This window comes from Marmota monax, unplaced genomic scaffold (assembly GCF_021218885.2).
Source record: "Marmota monax isolate L192 unplaced genomic scaffold, Marmota_monax_Labrador192_F-V1.1 WCK01_AAM20220418_F8-fsc00078, whole genome shotgun sequence".
Classification (NCBI taxonomy): domain Eukaryota; kingdom Metazoa; phylum Chordata; class Mammalia; order Rodentia; family Sciuridae; genus Marmota; species Marmota monax.
This window is the reverse complement of record NW_026694865.1, coordinates 7,442,960-7,467,650: the sequence shown is the minus strand read 5'-3', so window position 1 is coordinate 7,467,650 and position 24,691 is coordinate 7,442,960. Positions and strand designations below refer to the sequence as shown.

The following is a 24,691-nucleotide window of genomic DNA, read 5'->3' as shown; positions in this document are numbered from 1 at the left end:
GCTGAGGGCAGGTCAGGACTCACCCATTGCTTGGGTTGCCTGGCAAGGGGAACGAAATGCTGCCATTCGCATAGGATACCAACATGGCAGAGATCTGATGTCAGCAGAAAACGGTGGAGGAGAGATCTTCATCAATACCAGCGGTGACATAAGCAGTTGGTCTCCTGGTAAGGGGGGTGAGGCTCAGTCACCCGAGTCTCCTCAATTTGTCCTCGAGCCAGAGGGAAGGAGCCGGGCCGCCGCCAGCCCCCGGAGCAGGCCCAGCGGCTCGCCAGCGTGGTGACCGCGTGACCCCAATTGGAGAGGGGGCGGAGCGGAGCCGCCACCCACACCCGCCAGGTGGGCAGACCCACGACCCAGTAGTACATGGGCGTGGTAGGAGGGGCAGGGCAGAGCCGCCCTTCGCGCTTGCAAGGTAAACAGACCTGTGACAGCCTGGCGGGTCAGGCCCAGTGGCCTGCCAGTGTGGTACACACGTCACCCCAACTCGAGTAGGGGCAGAGCAGATCCTTATCCCACGCCCGGATCAGGCCCTGCCGGTGTGGTGGTCACGTGACCCCAATTGGAGTGGGGGTGGAGCGGAACCGCCACCCGTGCCCGCAGGGTGAGCAGACCAGTGATCAACCTGCAGATCAGGCCCAGGGGTCCGCAGGCGTGGTAGGAGGGGCAGGGCAGATCCGCCGCCCGCGCCTTCAAGGTAGGCAGACCTACAACAGACCGGCGGATCAGGCCCAGGAGCCTGCCGGCGGGGTACAAACCCCACCCTAATTGGAGTAGTGACAGAGCAGAGTCGCCTCCCTTGCCAGGAACAGACCCAGCATCCTGCAGGCGGGGTAGTCACGACACCCCAATTGGAGTAGGGGCAAAGCAGAGCCTCCACCCGTGCCCGAAAGGTGGGCAGATCTGCGACCGACCAGCGGGACAGGCCCAGTGGCCTGCTGGTACGACAGACACGTCACCCCAATTGGAGTAGGGGCAGAACAGAGCCGCCACCAGCTCCCAGAACAGGCCCAGTGACCTGCCGGCGTGGTAGCCACGACACCCCAATTGGAATAAGGAGAGAGCAGAGCCGCCGCCCGCACCTGCAGGAAAGATACGCAAGCAGTATGAAAAGACAAGGAAAGAAAGGACCACAAGCAATGCAGGTCAACGCAACTTTAGAAGAGGTAACAGCTGCAGCAGATGGAATGTCAGATAAAGAATTCAGGATATACATGCTTCAGATGATCTGGAGTATCAAGGAAGACATTAAACAGCAAAATCAGACAATGAAAGATCACTTCGACAACGAATTACGCAAACAAATCCAGGAAGCAAAGGATCAACTATACAGGGAGATAGAGGTTATAAAAAACAAGCAATCAGAAATCCTAGAAATGCAGGAAGCAATAAACCAACTTAAAAACTCAATGGAGAATACTACCAACAGAGTAGAACACTTAGAAGATAGAACATCAGACAATGAAGACAAAGTATTTCAACTGGAAAAGAACATAGACAGCTCAGCAAGACTGTTAAGAAACCATGAGCAGAACATCCAAGAAATATGGGATAACATTAAGAGACCAAACTTAAGAGTCATTGGGATACAGGAAGGTACAGAGCTCCAAACCAAAGGAATGAGCTGTCTATTCAATGAAATAATACAAGAAAACTTCCCAGACTTGAAGAATGAGACAGAATCCCAAATCCTAGAAGCCTACAGGACGCCGAATGTGCAAAATCATAAGAGATCCACACCTAGACACATTATAATGAAGATGCCCAACATACAGAATAAGGAGAGAATTTTAACAGCTACAAGAGAAAGGAAGCAGATTACATTTAGGGGCAAGCCAATCAGGATAACAGCTGATCTTTCAACACAGACTCTGAAAGCTAGAAGATCCTGGAATAACATATTTCAAACACTGAAAGATAATGGGTTCCAACCAAGAATTGTGTATCCAGCGAAATTAAGCTTCAGGATGGAGAATGAAATTAAAACCTTCCACGATAAACAAAAGTTTAAAGAATTCGCAGCTAGAAAACCATCTCTTCAAAACATCCTAGCCAAAGTATTACAGGAAGAGGAAATGGAAAATAACAATGAAAACCAACAGTGGGAGGTAGGACAGTAAAGGGGGGGGGGAAACAATCAAAGAGGAAAACAAACAATGTTTAGTAACAGAAATAAACAAATATGGCTGCAACAACAACCCATATCTCAATAATAACCCTAAATGTTAATGGCTTAAACTCACCAATTAAGAGACACAGGCTAGTAGAATGGATCACAAAACAAGACCCAACAATATGCTGCCTACAGGAGACGCATTTGATAGGAAAAGACATACATAGGCTGAAGGTGAAGGGTTGGGAAAAATCATATCACTCATATGGACTTCGGAAACAAGCAGGCGTGTCCATACTCATATCAAATAAAATAGATTTCAAGCCAAAGTTAATCAAAAGAGATAAAGAGGGACACTACATACTGCTTAAGGGAACCATACACCAACAAGACATAACAATCATAAATATTTATGCCCCAAACAATGGTGCAGCTATGTTCGTCAAACAAACTCTTCTCAAGTTCAAGAGTCTAATAGACCACCACACCATAATCATGGGAGACTTCAACACACCTCTCTCGCCACTGGACAGATCTTCCAAACAAAAGTTGAATAAGGAAACTATAGAACTCAATAACACTATTAATAACCTAGACCTAATTGACATATATAGAGTATACCACCCAACATCAAGCAGTTACACTTTTTTCTCAGCAGCACATGGATCCTTCTCAAAAATAGATCATATATTATGTCACAGGGCAACTCTTAGACAATATAAAGGAGTAGAGATATTACCATGCATCTTATCTGATCATAATGGAATGAAACTGAAAATCAACGATAAAAGAAGGAAGGAAAAAGCATACATCAATTGGAGAATGAACAATAGGTTACTGAATGATCAATGGGTTATAGAAGACATCAAGGAGGAAATTAAAAAATTCTTAGAGATAAATGAAAACACAGACACAACATATCGGAATCTATGGGACACATTGAAAGCAGTTCTAAGAGGAAAATTCATTGCTTGGAGTTCATTCCTTAAAAAAAGAAAAAACCAACAAATAAATGATCTCATACTTCATCTCAAAATCCTTGAAAAAGAAGAGCAAAACAACAGCAAAAGAAGTAGAAGGCAAGAAATAATTAAAATCAGAGCTGAAATTAATGAAATCGAAACAAAAGAAACAATTGAAAAAATTGACAAAACTAAAAGTTGGTTCTTTGAAAAAATAAACAAAATCGACAGACCCTTAGCGATGCTAGTGAAGAGAAGAAGAGAGAGAACTCAAATTACTAGCATACGGGATGAAAAAGGCAATATCACAACAGACACTTCAGAAATACAGAAGATAATCAAAAACTATTTTGAATCCTTATACTCCAATAAATTAGAAGATAGTGAAGGCATAGATAAATTTCTTAAGTCATATGATCTGCCCAGATTGAGTCAGGAGGATATAGAAAACCTAAACAGACCAATATCAATTGAGGAGATAGAAGAAACCATAAAAAGACTACCAACTAAGAAAAGCCCAGGTCCCGATGGGTATACAGCAGAATTTTACAAAACCTTTAAAGAAGAACTAATACCAATACTTTTCAAGCTACTTCAGGAAATAGAAAAGGAGGGAGAACTTCCAAATTCATTCTATGAGGCCAACATCACCCTGATACCTAAACCAGACAAAGACACTTCAAAGAAAGAAAACTACAGACCAATATCTCTAATGAACCTAGATGCAAAAATCCTCAATAAAATTCTGGCGAATCGGATACAAAAACATATAAAAAAAATTGTACACCATGATCAAGTAGGATTCATCCCTGGGATGCAAGGCTGGTTCAATATACGGAAATCAATAAATGTTATTCACCACATCAATAGACTTAAAAATAAGAACCATATGATCATCTCGATAGATGCGGAAAAAGCATTTGACAAAGTACAGCATCCCTTTATGTTCAAAACTCTAGAAAAACTAGGGATAACAGGAACATACCTCAATATTGTAAAAGCAATCTATGCTAAGCCTCAGGCTAGCATTATTCTGAATGGAGAAAAACTGAAGGCATTCCCTCTAAAATCTGGAACAAGACAGGGATGCCCTCTCTCTCCACTTCTCTTCAACATAGTTCTCGAAACACTGGCCAGAGCAATTAGACAGACGAAAGAAATTAAAGGCATAAAAATAGGAAAAGAAGAAATTAAATTATCACTATTTGCAGATGATATGATTCTATATCTAGCAGACCCAAAAGGGTCTACAAAGAAACTATTAGAGCTAATAAATGAATTCAGCAAAGTGGCAGGATTTAAAATCAACACGCATAAATCAAAGGCATTCCTGTATATCAGCGACAAATCCTCTGAAATGGAAATGAGGACAACCACTCCATTCAAAATATCTTCAAAAAAAATAAGATACTTGGGAATCAACCTAACAAAAGAGGTGAAAGACTTATACAATGAAAACTACAGAACCCTAAAGAGAGAAATAGAAGAAGATCTTAGAAGATGGAAAAATATACCCTGTTCATGGATAGGCAGAACTAACATCATCAAAATGGCGATATTACCAAAAGTTCTCTATAGGTTTAATGCAATGCCAATCAAAATCCCAACGGCATTTCTTGTAGAAATAGAGAAAGCAATCATGAAATTCATATGGAAAAATAAAAGACCCAGAATAGCAAAAACAATGCTAAGCAAGAAGTGTGAATCAGGCGGTATAGCGATACCAGACTTCAAACTATACTACAGAGCAATAGTAACAAAAACAGCATGGTACTGGTACCAAAACAGGCGTGTGGACCAATGGTACAGAATAGAGGACACAGAAACCAATCCACAAAACTACAACTATCTTATATTTGATAAAGGGGCTAAAAGCATGCAATGGAGGAAGGATAGCATCTTCAACAAATGGTGCTGGGAAAACTGGAAATCCATATGCAACAAAATGAAACTGAATCCCTTTCTCTCGCCATGCACAAAAGTGAATTCAAAATGGATCAAGGAACTTGATATCAAATCAGAGACGCGCCGTCTGATAGAAGAAAAAGTTGGCTACGATCTACAGTCGGTGGGGTCGGGCTCCAAATTCCTCAATAGGACACCCATAGCACAAAAGTTAATAACTAGAATCAACAAATGGGACTTACTCAAACTAAGAAGTTTTTTCTCAGCAAAAGAAACAATAAGAGAGGTAAATAGGGAGCCTACATCCTGGGAACAAATCTTTACTCCTCACACTTCAGATAGAGCCCTAATATCCAGAGTATACAAAGAACTCAAAAAATTAGACAATAAGAGAACAAACAACCCAATCAACAAATGGGCCAAGGACCTGAACAGACACTTCACAGAGGAGGACATACAGTCAATCAACAAGTACATGAAAAAATGCTCAACATCTCTAGCTGTCAGAGAAATGCAAATCAAAACCACCCTAAGATACCATCTCACTCCAGTAAGATTGGCAGCCATTAGGAAGTCAAACAACAACAAGTGCTGGCGAGGATGTGGGGAAAAGGGTACACTTGTACATTGCTGGTGGGACTGCAGATTGGTGCAGCCAATTTGGAAAGCAGTATGGAGATTTCTTGGAAAGCTGGGAATGGAGCCACCATTTGACCCAGCTATTCCCCTTCTTGGTCTATTCCCTAAAGACCTAAAAAGAGCATGCTACAGGGACACTGCTACATCGATGTTCATAGCAGCACAGTTCACAATAGCAAGACTGTGGAACCAACCTAGATGCCCTTCAATAGACGAATGGATAAAAAAAATGTGGCATTTATACACAATGGAGTATTACTCTGCATTAAAAAATGACAAAATCATAGAATTTACAGGGAAATGGATGGCATTAGAGCAGATTATGCTAAGTGAAGCTAGCCAATCCCTAAAAAACAAATGCCAAATGTCTTCTTTGATATAAGGAAAGTAACTAAGAACAGAGTAGGGACGAAGAACAGGAGAAGAAGATTAACATTTAACAGGGATGAGAGGTGGGAGGGAAAGGGAGAGAGAAGGTAAATTGCACGGTAATGGAAGGAGACCCTCAGGGTTATACAGTGGAGGGGGTAGAGAGAGAGGAGGGGAGGGGAGGGGAGAGGTGGGGAGGGGGGAGGGTGGATGATGGGAAAGGCAGCGGAGCACAACAGACACTAGTATGGCAATTTGTAAATCAATGGATGTGTAACTGATGTGAATCTGCAATCTGTGTATGGGGTGAAGGTGGGAGTTCATAACCCACTAGAATCAAAGTGTGGAATATGATATGTCAAGAAATTTGTAATGTTTTGAACAACCCACAATAAAAAATTAAAAAAAAAAAAAAAAAAGACATAAAAAAAAAAAGACATAAAAAAAAAAAAAAAAAAATCCTTTAATCAGAACTTACTTGATTGTTGCTAGACTTAGCTTTTCCAAACTCACTTCACTTATCTAAAATATATTAAAAGCTTGACTAAACATATTTAATGCAATAAAATACAAATATTTTAACACATGAATGTTCTATAAAATAAACAACAGACTAAGAAGTGGTTTTAAAATTACTTAAGTAACACAGTTCAGTCTTCTTTTTCCAAATGTACTTATCATTAGTCAGAGCCCAGTAGGTTAGATTAAAATAGGTCAATTACTTTTCCTTTTGCATAAATAAGCCTTTATCTTTTGTGAAGCTAATTCTTCCATTTTTTTTTCCCCATCATCCCCCATCTGATTTCTCCTGTTTGCATGCTGTTATATCAACCCAATGGACAAAGAAAGTAGAGTTGGTAACTAGTAAGCAAATCTTGGTGTGTGTGTGTGTGTGTGTGTGAGAGAGAGAGAGAGAGAGCGAGCGAGTGAGCGCAGAAGGACAGAGACAGAGAGATGAGAAACTAAGATCTAAACTGAGCTATTTTACATAGGTGATTAATACACTTTATACTCAAAATACATACTCTGTTCTGATGAGCCTCCAACTTGATAAAGGAACATTTCCTGAGATCTCCTCCCATATCAGCCAGTGTTTGTGGAGCAGTTTGGTTGTCACGGTCGTGTGCAGCAAGAGTGCGCACAAGTTGTTGAGCAGCCCATTGCCTATGCTGTGAGGACAGCCTGGAGGAGAGGCAGCAGGCTGCCAGGGCATTAGCCAGCTCCAGAGGGCCTACAGCAGAAGGATCATAGGAAGGATGGGCATACAATTGGGCAATTAAACCTGCTTAAACAAAACAATGAAATGATGCCCAGGTGAGAGCTGGTGGTGATGAACAAACAAAAATGGGTTAACCCATTTCTTTTAAGAATTAGCACTTTTGCAAGCAATCATATCACAAAGATATACATATAAGAGATAAAGCATTTACTTCATATTAAATTCTATAATGTCTCAATTGACTGCAAGTAAACATTTCATTATACATCAATAAATAATCCTTGCTCTAAGAACTCAGTAGGCTAGAAATACAGTAGGAATAATTTTAATGCTCATGCAGAGGCAGCATGCCCTTAGAAATAACAGTTTGGCTTTCACTGCTCAGAGAATTTGGGAACTGGGGTTGTAGCTTGGTAGGAGAGCACATGCTTAGCATGCTCTCTCCTGTTTGATTTCTCCCGGGTTCAATCGCATGGGGGAAAGCAAAAGGATTTAAACAACCTAGTCAAGGGACTGAGCTGATGTATCCAAAAGCCCATCTCTTTGGCCAAATAACCTGATGAAGAGAAGGGTAGAAGCCAGATGCATTGGCACACATCCGTAATCCCAGCTATTCAGAGGGCTGAGACAGGAGGATTACAAGTTTGAGACCAGCCCAGGTGATTTAGTGAGACCCTTTCTCAAAAAAAGAAAAAAGGCAGGATGCAGGCTATGGACATAGTAAGTGGTGCAGCACTTGCCTAGCATGTGCAAAGCTCTGGTTTTGATCTCCAGCACCTCCCCCCTCCCCTCCCCCCAAAAAAAAGAGAGAGAGAGAAAGAAGATAGCCACTGATTACATAGTGGTGTTTAAAATTATAATTATTTTATAACACTGACTTTATCTAAATTTTAATTAAAGAAATCTACCAGGATTATTATATATGGTGAGTCAAACTACAATCTATATACTAATTTGGCGCATTTTTAATACTTCCATACACAGTGAAAAAGTATCCATGTACTTTTTTATGTTCTAAACTTAAGAAGCTCACATTTTACTTATTATAATATCACATATAACAATGCAAAAATACATTTTTTTTTAAGCATGAATTGAGTTGATTAGAAAACTTTATTTAAGTAGTACAAAACCTACCTTTCTTTTCAACTTCTGACTTATCATAGTTAGGTCTCAGTTTGGCCCCTTTGTCTGCTAGTAATGCCACAAGGGCCTGTGTTACAACAAAGTTTGGAGAGGTTACAAGCTTATTCTCTTCAGCAATTCCTCGGAGAAAGCTTGGTAGAAACTTTCTCTGAATTGGATCATCGACTGTGGTTAGATTTACACCTGTTGCAGCAGAAATCAAGTTCTGAAGAGGCAATTAGAACAAACAGGCTTAATTTTTACATATAATTTTGGAACAAAAATATTTCAAATAAATGTTTCTCCAAGAATCAGAGGGAAATAAGCTATGCAGTAGGATAAATACTGAAGCAAACTTACCTGTGTACACAACTGCACCAGCAGTTTTGCAGCACTAGGAGTGTTTGATGCCAGACATCCCACTGCTGTGCTCAGATAGGCGAGGCAAGAAATGGGCTTGTTGGTCTTGCTGTGACTGCCTCGTGAACGTTCTGAGGTGCCTGCTATAGCTGAAGGGCTGGTGGAGAGGCCAGCTCTTCCTGCTGCAGCCAAGCACATTAATCGAACCAGCGTTCGTATATCTGTTAGCCCCAGAGACTCAAGACCAGCAGCCAGACTACAACTCGAACCACTGCCAGGAAAGGAAAACACTTCAAATGGATAAAGAAAATAGATTCTTAAGGGACTATCTGGAGCCCCACATACCATCCACAGCATCAAAAACCAGAATGAAATGAAAGCTATGCTATTGCTAGTTATATACATCTTAGTAAATGTCAAAAATACTATGCAAGCTAAACTTTCTCTTGTTTCAATAAATACTGGTGTACATTTTAAGTATCACCAATTACCAGAGAATAACATGTAGGAATTTTCATGTCCCATGAATTTTCACAGTGTGAGTAATCCCCTGTAACTACTCTCCAGCTCAACAAACATTAATAGCAGCACCTCAAAAGCCGCTTTGGGATCTTGTCAAGTCACTATAACCCTCAAAAGTTACCACATTTCTGACTTTTTTTTTTTTTTTTTTTTGGTACTGGGAGCTCTAGGGTGCTCTACCACTAAGCCACACCTCTGGTCCTTCTTATTTTTGATATATGTTTCCCTAAATTGCCTAAACTGGCCTCAAAATTGTGATCTTCCGGCTCAGCCTCCAGAGTCACTGGGATTACAAGTGTGTGCCACCAACCCTGGCCACACTGACTTCTAAAGCCATAAATTACTTTTGTCTGCTTTTTGAACTCATATATATATATAGAATAATAAAGTATGTGCTCTTCTGTGTCTGGCTTCTTTTGCTCAAGATTTTGTAAGATTCATCCATGTGATTACATTATGCAGTTTATTAATTTTTATTGACATATAAACAAAATCTACCATAATCCATTTGTCCATGCAGATGATAATCAGGTGGTTTCTACTGTGAGGCTGTTATGTCACAAATACTCTTATGTATGTCTTTTGGTGCACATGTAGAAGCATTTCTGTTGTATCCATCTACCCAGAAGTGCTGGGTCATAGAGTATGTTCACATTCAACTTTAATTGATATTAGCAAACAGTTTTCCAAAGTAGTTGTATCAATTTATTTTCTAAAGGTGTTTCACAGCCTTATGTTCACCCCCTCCTCAAGTCTTAAATTTTAGTCATTCTGGTGAGTGTGAAGGATGTCACTGGCTTTTAATTTTCATTTCTCTTAAAAGACTAATGAGGCTTAAATACCTTTTCATGTTTACCATTTGGAAATCCTTTTGTATGAAGCACTTCTTAAAATGTATTTTGCCCACTTTTCTTTTGAATCCTTTTTACTTTTTTTTTTTTTAATATTTATTTATTTTTTTAGTTCTCGGCGGACACAACATCTTTGTATGTGGTGCTGAGGATCGAACCCGGGCCGCACGCATGACAGGCGAGCGCGCTACCACTTGAGCCACAGCCCCAGCCCTCCTTTTTACTTTTGATTTATGGGAATTCTCTATATATTGCTGGTTATATGCATTGCTAATATCTTCTCCCATTCTGTGGTTTGCTTTTTTTTTTTAACTTTCTTAATGATTTTTACTAAACAGAAGTTTTCTGTTTTAATGCAATCTAATTTATCAATCTTTTTCTTTTTCTTTTTGTGGAGGGTGGTGGTTACCAGGGGAACTCAACCACTGAGTCACATCCCCAGCCCTATTTTGTATTTGATTTAGAGACAGGGTCTCTACTGAGTTGCTTAGTGCCTCACTTTTGTTGAGGCTGGCTTTAAACTCATGATCCTCCTACTTCAGCTTCCTGAGCCACTGGGATTACAGGTGTGTACCACTGTACCTGGCTAATCTTTTTCTTTATGGTGGACACCTTCTATGACTTTAGAAATTCAACCCCAAGATCAAGAATAAATTCTTCTATATTACTTATAGAAACTTTATTGTCTTAAACATTTAGATCTAAGAGCAACTTTGGAATGATTTGGTTTATTTTATATAGTGTAAGTTTGGGGTCAAGACTCATTTTTCTTACCCTTATGTGAATAAACCCACCTGACCCTGCCCTAGTTGCTGAAAGGACTATTCTTTAAACATTGCTCTGCAGTTTTAACCACTGACAAAAATCCAACAAATCAAGTGTTTATATACATGTGTGAGTCTGTTTCTGAAATCTGTTCTTCTCCATTATCCTATTTGTCTATTCTTGAGCTAACACCACACAATCCTAAGTTTTATTTTTTCTTCATTGATTTGCCACCAAATACTTCCACTTAAGTTTTACTTAAATGGGTGTTTTTCAGGTGTTCTTTTTCTTTTTTGTATTATATTTCAAAATATGAACTAAGCAAGAGTCCCTATATCAAAATTCGCAAGATTTTGCTATAGTTGGGCTGATTCTGCAGAAACATTCAACCTTTAACTTTTACCCAGCTAATTTTTACTTACCTTTTTTCACATAGAAAATAATGTCATTATACTGAGTAGATGGCCTACGTTTAATTTTGTTATTTGAAATGGACCAATAGGCTTGTTTCTTGGGGTTTTTTTTGGGGGGGAGGGTAGGGGAGTTTACTGGGAATTGAACTCAGGGGCACTCGACCACTGAGCCATATCCCCAGCCCTATTTTGTATTACTTACAGACAGGTCTCTAAGTTGTTTAGCACTTCGCCATTGCTGAGGCTGGCTTTGAACCCATATTCTCCTGTCTACAGAGCTACTGGGATTACAGGCATGCACCATCCTTCCCACCCTCTGCCAATAATAATAATAATGAAGCAGAAAAGAAAGTTAAGTAACCAGGCACCATGGTTCATGCCTATAACCCTAGCTACTCAGGAGATTGAGGCAGGAGGATCCACGAGTTCAAGGATAGCCTAAGCAACATAGGAAGACACCCCTCACCAAATTTTTTTTTTCTATCTTACCCTCCCAAATAACATCAGATTCCTATCTAATAAATACCAGAAGCCAACTTAGCATCATTTACACAAAATAAAACTCACCTGACTGAGAGAAGAGACAGTGCTCTCATGACCATGGTTCTAGCCAGAAGAACTTGAGCAGCAGCTGTCACTCTCCTTAAAGCCACGACCCGGTCATGAGGATTTGCAAGAGCTGCTGCCTGCTCTCCTAATGTTATTCTCCCAGAGGAACTCTTTTCTACAGCGCCATGGCAACCTGAAAAAACAGGATTGTGTTTAGTTCTCAACAGGTAAAAAAAAAAAAGTATCTGGAATACTGAAAATTTTTCCTATTTTATATAGATGCTAGCCTGCAAAGAAATACAGCAAACGAATGTATTTTGCTCATTTCAAACTTCATTATACAGAAAAGAGAAACTTGGATATTTCTAAGTTCTAATTTAGATATTTCTAAGTTAACAACCTATTAAAGTTTCTATTGAAAACATTTTTTGCTCATATGTCACTTTTACTGACCTATCTATCTATCTACTCCCCCTCTGCCCATTAGTACTGGGGATTGAACCCATGGGCACTCCACCACTAAGCTACATCTTCAGACCTTTATATATTCTAAATTTTGAGACAGGCTCTTACTAAGTTTCTCACGCTTACTTCAAACTTGCAGTCCTCCTGCCTCAGTCATTCAAGTAACTGGGATTACAGGCAACGCCAGCACCATAACCACTTCCACTGATATTAATAGATGTTTAGACAGTTTTAAAAATATGCTTTGAGTACACATAAAGGACTGTCACCAGTACTGTCTCAAGTCCTTATTTTTTATTCCCTACAACAAAAATTCCATATTTTCACCAATATAAAAACAAAAAAGCTGCCCAATAATTTTAGTCAGTTAAAGAATTCTCTTATAACAAAGTTTAAAAAATCCTTAGTCATGTTTTACAAATCCTCCTTTTATCACTTCAAGAGTTCATAAACAAAAAAAATCAAAACTTATATTTATTATATTATATCATACCTCTAAAATGTTAAAACAACTGGCTAGAGAGACTTAATCATGTAAGAAAACATTAAACCACTTTCTATTTATCTAAGAAACAAATTAAAATAGACAATAAAAATCAATGCAAATTAGTGTTTCAGTTTACCTATTTGCATAAGAGTCTCTTCCATACTGTTTGTAGCTGTGACCATTGCCACTGAGGCTCCTAGTGGGTCACTGTCAGGGAACTGAACTGGTTCTGGTACAATGCGCCGGTCATTTAAACCAAGTGGTCCAGCAAGCAATTCAAATTCCTCTTCACCTGTCAGCTTTTCATCTTCATCAACATCTAACATGTCCCAGTCTTCTGGAATTTAAATAAATAAATATATGATAAGTGAATATAAACCATGATTTAGTTCTGCTGGCAATCATTATTATAAGACATATCTAAAATACAATTGGATTAGCTAGGCATGATAACACATGCCTCTATTCCCAATGACTTGGGAGGCTGAGGCAGGAGGATCACAAGTTCAAGACCAACCTTAGCAACTTAGCAAGAAACTGTCTCAAAATAAAAAATAAAAAGGGCTGGGGGTGTAGCTCAGTGGGGTAAAGTGCCTGTGGGTTCAATTCCCAGAACCACATGCACACAAAATAAATAAATATAAGAAAGCTAGATTCAAATTCTACTACCCACAACATAAACTATGGCATCATCTCCTGGTGACCTGACCAAACTGCATTCTTGAAGCAGAGTGAGACAAGAGACAGGAAAAAGAGCCAGTATAGTTGAAAATAAAATAAACAATTGGAAATGTCACAACTGGTCATGGAGGTTTCGACCAATAAAAAAAGTGTTGTGGGACCAACAAAACGTTCATAACACTGTCCATAATCATTAAGGAGAAGTTATTTCAAGTAAATGAGTGCTCCAGAAAAATTGATGGTCTTCTCAATTTTTTATTTTTCACTTTTCATAATTAGGATGTAAATTTAAAATATACTACATCTCTTTTCTACTTTTTGGAAAAAATATGAAAAACAGAAGTTAACATTCTGTGGTAAAGCTAATATTTGGGCTCAGGTACTTTTTCCTTTGACTTTCAAACTATGGTTATTACTACAGAATATTCAAGCTAATATGTACATAAATACAAACACATATCATGGTATATTTTAGTAACAAATGTTAAGCAGAGAGTATATATAAAAATACATGTAAAATAAAGAGGCTCTCAAAACAAACAACTACCTTCATACACACTGTCCTGCTTGCCAATTAGATCTGGAGCTTGTCCCTTGTACCTGCACCAAACATGAAGAACATTGTGTTTTTATATAAAAGTTAGTATCCAAATTTGTGCAAATTAAGCCATTAGAATGTTTTAATAGGTCATTAATAAAGCAGCAAAATATAAAAGAGTTTTGTATTATGGGGTAATATAATAAAAACTATAAGTAAGTATGTATACACATGCTAATAAATCAGTAACTGTTTTACCAAACAACTGGGGAGATTTCTGATCATCTACAACCAACTCTTTCAGTCAAACTTCCAGGAAGCCTTTACGATTTAATAGTTGACAATAAAGACCAAAATTCTACTTACTAGAGATTAAGGATATAAAGAGAAAATATTTTCATGGCAACTCATTTAAACAGAGCAGTCTATTTTTTCACCAAAATAAAAAAAGATATTAATTAAGATGCCAGAAATATGGTATAATACATCAATGAAAAAAACTGACTGTATGCCTTCTGAGGGTTAAGGCAAGTGTCCTGACTAAAACTGGCCAATAAGTCAAAGATTAATAAACTCCAGTGAAGGACCTGCTGTCATGCCTCTATTTCAAGACCTCAGAGATCCTAAAAAGACCTGCTGTCATGCCTCTATTTCAGGCCCTCAGAGATCCTAAAAGTATTCCCTACTTCACCACACTTTCTGCCACCAATTCAGCAATCACAGGACTTTGGGAAGATAAAAATTATTCCTCACATGGAAAGTCTTCAGTTCCTATCTCTTAAGGTATATGATATTCATAGAGCCTAGATATCTACACAATTTCAAGGTACCTTTCAGAATTTGTTGTCTTGGACTTAGTCTTCAGAGCTAAATACTTCTCCCTGCAGCTTCCACATAGCAGGTAGTATGGGTTTCCACTCCCACATTCACCACCGAACCAGCCATCCACATAAGAGCCATTACTGCGATAGCCCTGACGATTTGCACTGCGCCCACAGCCTGGGTGGTTTCTCTTCATGTGCTGATTGAAGCTGACGACACTGCATTCACATAGTTCACATACCACCACTTCTTCCCTATCTTCAGACTCACAAACATGCTGCATAAAAAATGATTTCATACCAAATTATTATAGTCAAGTTAACATAAAATTAAGAAGTAAATAGATTGTTTACAATATTAACTACTTTGTTTACATATCTTAAAATATTCAGAATATTTTCATTAATACTTCATAAAAATTTATTTTAAATAAGAATTCAAGCCAGGCAGTGAGGCATGCCTGCAACTTTGGAGGCTGAGGCAGAAGACCCTAAATTCAAGGCTACCTTAGGAACTTAGTAATACTGATCCTATTTCAAAATAAAATAAAAAGGGCTGGGTGTGGCTCAGTGGTAGAGGGTCTCTGAGTTCAATTCCCAGTACCATAAAATTAATTAATTTTTAAAAATCAGAATTGAGACCCACAATATGAAGGTTTTCTTTGCTCTTCCTCACTCTTGTAAATTGCAATATGAGAAGAGTGAGAAAAGAGTTAAGAACATGACAATCTGCCCTATCTCAAAGCAATAATAATTTAAAAACCCTCTCAAGTGAAAATAACTATTTTTTATCTGGCTATAAAATGCTAAATCTATTTTTTGAATTTCTGAGAAAAGTCATTAGGATGCAGTTATTTTACTGACTTAATATGGCAGTTAGTTTCCTATAAGATTTATGTCTAAGAACTTTTTAGTCTCTCTACTATAAAATTGTAATGCTAATCAATTTATACATACAAACCCACATGTACCCTATCCCTGGATGAAGGTATTTAAAATATCTTTGTGGGCACTGGTTCCCAGAATGAGATTAACAGTGATTAAATGGAACCTATGAAGGAGAAGAGCATGCACTCAGACAGCAATGTGAACGAAGCAGTTAAGTTACTTAACCCAGCAGTATCTATGGGGACTGATGCTTGTTTTGTTATCTACCTCTGACATTACAATCAAATATTGCCACAATATGGCTCTCTTCATCTAGTCTGGGGAAAGAAGCAGTAAAATTGCAGAAAAAGCAACAGAGAAACATATTCATATTGGTTTGTAGGTATCAAAGCAACTTCAAGCATTAAATCCCCAAACATCAAGATGAGATATAAGGCTTTTAAGAGACTTCAACTTGACACAAGGCTGCTGTTAGTAAGATATATGAATAGGAGGGCAGGAAAATAAGTCAGAGCAGCCCCCGCTGCAGTCACACACACCCAGGTAGGCCAATCCAGTACCTCTGGGATCCACATTCCCAGAATATCATTGTCACTGGTCAGGTCTTGTCCAAACATAGCTTCCATTGCTTCATCATCAAGATCAATTTCCAATTCCTCATCTAAATTAAAGTCATACAACGCCCCTGGGTCTTGCTGCAAAGATATTCCTTCTCTTCGACTTTGATTCCTGTGGGCCTGCACAGAGCGGTATAACCCCGCTCAGAACAAAACAGAAACGGTATTTTATTTGCATGAATAAAGTAATTCTGAATATTTTGCCAGTTCTTAACTGCCACACATAAGATGAGTACCAAACTCATCCTATACAACAAACCTATCACATGTGTTTCATCTCCTATAAAATAGGGACAATAACAGCACTCCTGTCTCACTGGGCTAAATGTTTAAACAAGATAACCCATGAAAAATTCTTTATAAAAACATTCAATAAATGTTAGCTGCTATTATTCTTTCAGGTTTACTTTTTATTTTTATTTTTTGCTTTTTAAAAATTTTTTGAATTTTTTATTTATATATGATAGCGGAATGCATTACAATTCTTATTACAAATATACAGCACAATTTTTCATATCTCTGGTTGTATACATAGTATATTCACACCAATTTGTGTCTTCATACCTGTACTTGGATAATAATGATCATCACATTCCACCATCATTAATTACTCCATACCCCCTCCCTTCCTCTCCAATCTCTCTGCCCTATCTAAAGTTTGTCTATTCTTCCCATGCTCCTGCTCCCTATCCCACTATGAATCAGCCTCCTTATAACAAAGAAAATATTCAGCATTTGGTTTTTTGGGGGAAGTTATTGGCTAACTTCACCTGGCATTATCTAAGCCATTCCCCTTTCAATTCATAATAAATATATATATCCTGCGTTTTCCAGGACAGTCTGAGTTTCTTTCTCACTGTTCCCAAAACTGACTGAATCATTACTTAAATTCTAATATTTCAAAGATCAAATCCTATTTTGACAAATCACATATCCCAGTTTTTGGTTTATAAAACATATTCCCCAATTTATACTTTAAAACATAATCCTATAATAATTTACTAATGAATTGAGGGGATTTATTTTTGCTTAGGTAGGGCCTTATCTACTGGTGAATACCTAACGTCCACAAAAAAAGTTTGTGCCTACACTTTTTTGGGCAGTGTCCTTTCTAGTTCCTTCTCACCACTGATGATAAATATCTCACCACTGATAATAAATTATCAAATATTCATCATCACTTCTGAGGGATCATTTGTAAACTTTCTCAAAACTTATAAGTGGCCTATATAGCCTTCTATATCAGAGGGAACTTAAAAAATAAATCTTTACATATATACTCTCATTTCAATTAAGTAAAATTATGCAAATATGTAAAAAATTATATACAAATAGTTATTTTGTTAATGTGGGTGGACTGAATACTTAGTATTATTAGTTACATCTTCTTTAATGCTGCCCTTACAATGACTCTAAAATAAAGTCTTTCACCAAGAGAAGTTGAAATATAATTACCTGCTCTCGCTAGCAATGTGCGAGCCGCTAGATCAAACTTGTGCCTTCTTGTTACTGCTGAGCGACCTCTAGCTGGTGGTCCACTTCCAGAAGCTGCATTCTCTGTATGATCCAGATTATCAGTGCTACAAGTGCAAGTTTGAAAGCAACATACCATGAAAAGAAAGCAAGGTGTAAGCTTTCTTGTGGCACTACATTTTTCTCTAAATGTCTTGAGAATAAAATATGCTTTTTTAAAAAATTTTTTTAAATGCTGGGGATTGAACCCTGGGCTTTGTGAAGCTTAAGTATTCACTTGCTCTACCACTGAGATATGTCTTTAGCCTATGATAAAACTTTGAAATCTGTCTTTTGTCCCTTGCAAAGTTCCTAAATTATAAATAATATCATATGCCCTGATTTTTAATTCCACCAATAGTGAAATGGTGCTTAGTTCAGATTCAAATTAAAATTAGATTAGGACTGGGGATGTGGCTCAGTGGTCATTGTGCTTACTTATTATAAGTGAAGCCCTGGGTTCATTCCCCAACACCAAAACGAAAAAGAAGATAAAATATTTGAATAGAATAAAATATTTAAATAAATCCTAAATAATTAAATACTTATAATTTGAAATTATTATGAATAGATATTTCAAAATAAATTATGAAAATATTCACTGAGCTTGTTACAAAAAGTCTGCATGTTATAAAACACAGCCTTGGTAATTATACAACTCCATGATAGAGATGAAAAATGAAGAAGGTCTAATATCATAAGAAGTGCTGCAGGAGAAAAGATATATTTTAAAAAATATTTTTTTTAGCTATAGTTTAATTAATTAATTTATTTTTATGAGGATCAAACCCAGAGCCTTGCACATGCTAGGTGAGCACTCTACCACTGAGCGACAACCCCAGCCCCAGGAGAAAAGATTTTAAGGAAGATTTTAGAATATTTTATTACATGTCATTTAAGGGCAGGCATCATCTCAGAATTCTTTTTACAATGTTAAAAAGGGACATATTATACTAGATACTGAAAATTAAGATAAAATGAAAATTTAAATTTAACTATACTGAGACAGATTAATCTCTATCACTAAAATGAACATTCTATATTACATCCCTTGTGAGATAAAACTGTTTTTATCAGGGTGTTTATTTTACTTTAAAATAAACTTTTAATTTTCAGCTTCCTTTTTCCAGCTAACTTTTACATAAAACTTATGCACTTCCTGCTTTTCATGAAAACATCCATTCTGATCAAAACTTCTCATTTTTACTCCTCACAGAAACATAAGCTTATAAATGCCCACCTTTTCACATAACTACATTTACCAACTTTATTCATCACTAGAAACATTCATGAAGTGAAATAAATGGTTATTTTGGAGGAACTATTTTTAACACATGGAACAGAAATAAGAAAAAGAAATTGGAATTTCACCTTTCACTAAAGCCTTCCTCCATTTCAGCAGCATCTGCTGATGGTATGTCTCCTGGTGACTGCAAATAACAGGGATCATTTGACTTTCCACCACTGCCTAAAACTGCTGCTCCATGCCTGGAGTCAGCTGTGCTGCCTGGCTGGGGCTCTTCCTCATCCTCATGCCCAGGGTGCTCTATCATCCACATGGCAAGGACAGTAATATTCTGGGCATCGGCCTCTCCTCGAGCACCTATATAGGGGGAAAAAGTTCTGATACTTAATTTGGACAAAGTAATTAGTTATGTTTCTATCAGTTTTGAAGTGTTTTGTCTCATGCCCTTGTAAATGGTAACAGTTACATGGATCTGGTGTTAAAAATCTTACCAAGATTTATGACCTCTTTAAAAATACTTTGCCTTCACTAAGGTAGGACTTCTCATATCTACAGATACTAATAAATAAAAATTTATCCCACCTGTAGCTTCCATGGCTTTGGCAATCTGTCGGAGTGAGAACCCCATTTCCAGCAATGGGACAGCAATTGCTGGAGGAGGAGGAGAAGTTGAAAGTCTACTGCTTGGATCTGACAAGGCTGAAGCAAAAGAAAAAGAAGTAAAGGCCTAAATGTAAGTTCTCACAATAGCTGTAAGTCTCCAATTTCCTGGAAATGTCTAAATTTAATAAAATCTTACTCTAGTAAAATATGCTATGACTAAGCTTATTATAGCAACATAAAGGTTTTCAAACAGATAAATCTGCTAGTAATATAAAATAAACTTGCTGAAAATTCCTTTAAAAAAATTTCAAACTTACAGGAAATTTGCAAGAATAGTACAAAGAATTTTTTATCCTGAACCAATGCAGAATAAGTAGCAGACCTGATGTTCTACCTCCCCTAAATATGTTAATATGTAACTCCTATAAATAAGAATACTCTCCTGAATAAGCATATTAAGTGTCTCAGCAATGTCCTTTACAGCAAAGGATCTAATCTGGGATCAGATTATCTTTGCATTTTATTTAGTTGTCAAGTCTTTTCTATCTCCTTCAATCATTTTGACATTTCAAAGATTAGATATTTCAAGATTAGATATTTGATATTTTGAAGATAAAGAGATTTTGTATAATGTAGCTCAATTTAAATTTGTTGTTGCTTCCTCATGATTAGATTCAGATTAATGCTTTTTAGTATTTTCTCATTGCATTCTATTAGATGATACACATGATATGCAATTTCTTTCTTCCTCTTCTTTTTTATTTTTTAAACTTTTTTGATACCGGGGATAAACCCATGGGTGCTTTACCATTGAGCTACATCCCTAGTCCATTTTATTTCTTAATTTTGAAACAGGGTCTCACTGGATGCTGAGACTGGCCTCAAACTTGAGATTCTTTTGCCTCAGTCTTGGGATTATGCTAGCCAAGATACACAATTTCAATCTGTCTCACTTCTGGTGATGTTAACTTTGCTTACTTGAGTTAGATGGGATCTGCCAGGTTTCTCCACAGCAAAGTTACTGTTTTCCTTTTTCCCTTTAAAACTAAAAAGTATATTTGTGGAGGTATTATAAGAATGTGAATTTTCTACTCCTCATCAAAGTTTTACTCAATAGCATCCATTTATATTTAATGGCTGAATTATTATAATGATGATGATTTCTAATTTCATCATTCCTTTTAAATTCATTAGTTGGTCCTCCACTCAAAGGCAAGGCTTCTCCTATCTCCATAGGAGAAAAAAGTATAGTCTTGTATAAAGTATTATTATGATTATTTATTTTGATACCCCAGTTTCTTAAGTTTGACAGTCAAAGTCCCGTAGAATCTCAATTTCTCTATCCTTTAGGTATGTACCTACCATTCCCTGAGCATTTTATTAGTTTTGGTACAAATTATTCCAGATTCATCTTACATTCAGCCTTACAATAAACCATTTCTCCAGAAAAGATCTGGCCTCCTTTTAGTGGACAATAGTGTTTAGAAGATAAGATCTAGGTGCTAGTGTGCTTTTTGCAAGTAAAGCATCATTGCTCCCAGATTATCTCACTGGCTGGTAGATATCCTCCCCATCCTCCTTGGCTCTGATACCAAATAATTTCTCACTTCATTCAGACTCCACTACTATAAGAGCCAGGCCACCTGCACACATGAGGAGCACTTCTTACCCCAATTAGGCTTTGACACCCCACTTTGGCCACCATGTCACTTACCTACCAAACCCTGCTGGTATAAATACCTATCTAACTTGGCTCCAACTAATAGTGAAGAAAGAAAGGGAGGTTAAAAAACAGGAAAGAAAGGAAGAAATGAGGGCTGTCAATTTTGCTTTAAAAATATCACTATTGGCCAGATACTGTGGTGCACATCTGTAATCCCAGCAACTCAGGAGGCAAGAGGATCACAAGACCAGCCTGGGCAACATAGCTTGTGATCTAATATTAGATAAAATAATCACTATTGTTATAATGGTAATGGTCTTGATATAACTATGGACTTCTGCTTCTGGTTGTAATGGAAAACCAGACTCCAACCTTCAACTAAAAATCCAGACAAAACATATTAATAATCAGCAGATACTGGACTACAGGCAGGTAGGACAGTGATTTCTGAGAGGAGGGAAACAAGACAAATAGTACACCTGCCTCAGCTTACAGCCTTTTGAGTATTTTCACACTGCAGCACAGGGAAGGAAAATCCGAACGAAAATCAGTGGTCTCTCTAAGTTGAGAAGACAGAGTTGATAATTCAGGGAGGCCAAAGGGGCAAGAAGTTCCAGGGAAGAATACCAGTAAGGAGAGAGAGATAAGGGATGGAGAGCTGCATAGGAAAGAGAGCTCCAGAAATATACAAAGTCTCTTCTCTTGATACAGAAACTAACCAAGCTAGAGGAAAGAACCACCAAAAAGGAGCAGGAGTTTAATATCTAGAGCTCATATAAGGTGAGAACAGTCTGTATTACCACAAGCCAGAATAAAAAGTCCTTTTAATGCAAAAGTCCATTAATGGGTAGGCTACTAAAAAAGGTACTGGCTTAGCAATAGGGAAAAGTTAGCCCATGCTAAAGTCTGTCCCAGTCCCACTTAATAAAGCATAAAAGCAAGACTTGAAAAGATCAAACTGCTTCCAAGTAACCTAATTATATTCCAGAACAAAGGCTTTGATATCCACTGGTACACCCACTGGCTGGGTACGCACCTATAATTCCAGTGATTAGGGAGGCTAATCAAGAAGAAACAAAAGTTCAAGGCCAGCCTCAGCAACTTAGTGAGACCCCTAAGCAACTTAGTGAGACCCTGTCTCAAAGTAACAAGTAAGAAAAGGAGATGTGGCTCAGTGGTAAGTGTTCCTGGGTTCAATCCCCAATCTCAAAACAAACAAAAAATTAGGAGTAGATACGTTAATATGAGAGAAAGCACATTTTGTGGCAAAGAATAGTACTAACAAAGTTAAAGTATATTTAAAGACATATGTAATATTTAGCACCAAATAGGGTAAAATTCACAACGTCTATTATCCAATAAAAAAAATGACCAATATGCAAAGAAACTTTTTTTTATTTTTAGGTTTATAGTATACAACTCAAATTGAGGAAGAAATTTATAGAAACAGACCCAGAAATGAGAAAGCTGATAAGGACAGAAAGACATTAAGACAGATATTAAAACTAGATTTGGGGGTATGCTCCTATAATCCCAGAGACTTGGGAAGTTGAGACAGAGGGATAACAGGTACAAAGCCAGCCTGGACAATTTAGGAAAACTCTGTATCAAAATAAAAAATAAAAAGGGCTGGCAATGTAGCTCAGTGATACAGCACATCTGGGTTCAATCCCTAGTAGCTCCTCCTCATAACCAAAAAAAGACAAGTATAATAAATACAATTGATCCTCAAATATTTGCAGATTCCTTATTTGTGAATGTGCTTACTCAATAACATGTATTTGTACCCCCAATAAACATTCACTTGCTTTTGTGGTCATTTGTGGACGGGCAAAAAATAACAAATGTCCTTTTTATGGTCTATTAAATATCACGTTTTTGCATTTTTGTACTTTTCATTGGTGATTTCACTTATTAAAGTAGCCCCTAAGCATAGTACTGAAGTATTGTCTAGTGTTTCTAAGTACAAGAAAGGTGCAATGTGCCCTATGGAAAAAATAACATGTTAGATAATCTTCATTAATGCTTGAGTTATAGTGTTGTTGGCCATGAATTCAATGTTAATGCACCAATAGCACACATTAAATATGGTGTTTTAAAACAGGAAACTAATCCTGTGTTTCTTTAAAAGCAATGATTCAGTCAGTGTTCACAGCATCTTTCTAGAATTTGACTATTGCTAATAATGAGAATCAACTTTTATTCCCTATATACATGTATTCAGTAAAGTAGAAAAAAGACTGAGCATGTTAAAAAAGACATGAAAGATAAAAGGTAAAAAAGACTCAAATCAAACTTCTAGAGATGAATAGTGTCAGAATAAAAAAATACACTGCAAGAGATTAACAGCAGATTAGACACTGCAGAAAAAAGATTAATGCATCAGAAAGTACAGCAACTGTTGAGAGCCACAGCCGAAGGGGCCCCAGCAAACTTCCAGCTGCCAGCAAACTTCCAGCTGCTGGCTGATGATTGGCTCACAGCGGGCCCCAGCAACATCTAGCTGATTGGCTCCTCGGCCCCAGCAACATCTAGCTGATTGGCTCCTCTGCGGTGATGCTCATTGGACTGTTTCCCTGCCCTTTCAGACCACGGAGCTGCTCATTGGGGGACTTTTTTGGCTCCGCCCACGTGACCCAGCCAATCGGCCTCAAGAGCAGGAGGATTGTGGGAGGTGGAGAGAAGCTGGTGTGGGAGAGAGAGGCTTGTGGAAAGCCGGTGGTGGCAATTGAGGCTCTGAGGGTTTTTCCTGAGAGGCTGTTTTGTTTGGCGTGTGTGGTTCTAAAAATAAAGTTAGTTTCTTTTGACAAGTGGCTCCTGATTGTGCCCAGCCAGACTGCAGCAAGCAACAAAGACTATTCAAAGCAAATTACAATTTATAATGGGGCTTATAATATATTTAGAAGTTAAATGTATAAAACTAAAAGTATAAATGCTGAGAATGGGGAAATAAAAGCATTATGTTGTAAAAATTCTATTTACTCTTATCAAGTGGCATATCATTTGAAGGTACTGTGAGAATTAAAAATGTATACTATAAATCTAAAAGTAATTTCCAAAAATACAAAATAAACTAACTAGCAAACAAAGGAGATAAAATTAATTAATTAAAAAAACTACTTACATAATTAAAAGAAAGTAGATAAGGAGAAAAAAGGGAATAAGGATCAAATGGGACAAAACAGAAAGATGGTGGATTTAAAATCAATCATGTCAATATTGCATTAAATGTAAATGGTCTAAACACCCCAATTAAAAGATAGAGAACAGCAGACAATTTTATAAGTAAGACCTGATTACTGGCACAAATGTATGTAGAAGTTAAACTATTCTAACACTATTTTAAAAAATAAAAACAAAACTCCTCAGGATTGGCTA

The 24,691-nt window shown here is 37.5% G+C and overlaps 1 protein-coding gene across 11 annotated transcripts in view; it reads right to left on the bottom strand.

Moving 5' to 3' along the window:
- Herc1 (HECT and RLD domain containing E3 ubiquitin protein ligase family member 1) overlaps positions 1–24,691 on the bottom strand; it is a 200,628-nt gene that overhangs the window by 34,099 nt on the left and 141,838 nt on the right. For 7 of the 11 annotated variants that reach the window (XM_058573360.1, XM_058573367.1, XM_058573362.1 and 4 more), the window contains exons 41-51: positions 19,630–19,746; positions 19,173–19,404; positions 17,745–17,869; positions 16,212–16,432; positions 14,794–15,062; positions 13,973–14,025; positions 12,881–13,081; positions 11,811–11,985; positions 8,693–8,963; positions 8,345–8,558; positions 7,014–7,270 (exon numbers count right to left, since the gene is read on the bottom strand). In XM_058573360.1, coding sequence (XP_058429343.1) covers positions 7,014–7,270; positions 8,345–8,558; positions 8,693–8,963; positions 11,811–11,985; positions 12,881–13,081; positions 13,973–14,025; positions 14,794–15,062; positions 16,212–16,432; positions 17,745–17,869; positions 19,173–19,404; positions 19,630–19,746 — 2,135 coding nt within the window. The remainder of the gene's footprint in view (positions 1–7,013; positions 7,271–8,344; positions 8,559–8,692; positions 8,964–11,810; positions 11,986–12,880; positions 13,082–13,972; positions 14,026–14,793; positions 15,063–16,211; positions 16,433–17,744; positions 17,870–19,172; positions 19,405–19,629; positions 19,747–24,691) is intronic. The other 4 variants (XM_058573368.1, XM_046426504.2, XM_058573363.1 and 1 more) reach the window with 3 other exon arrangements.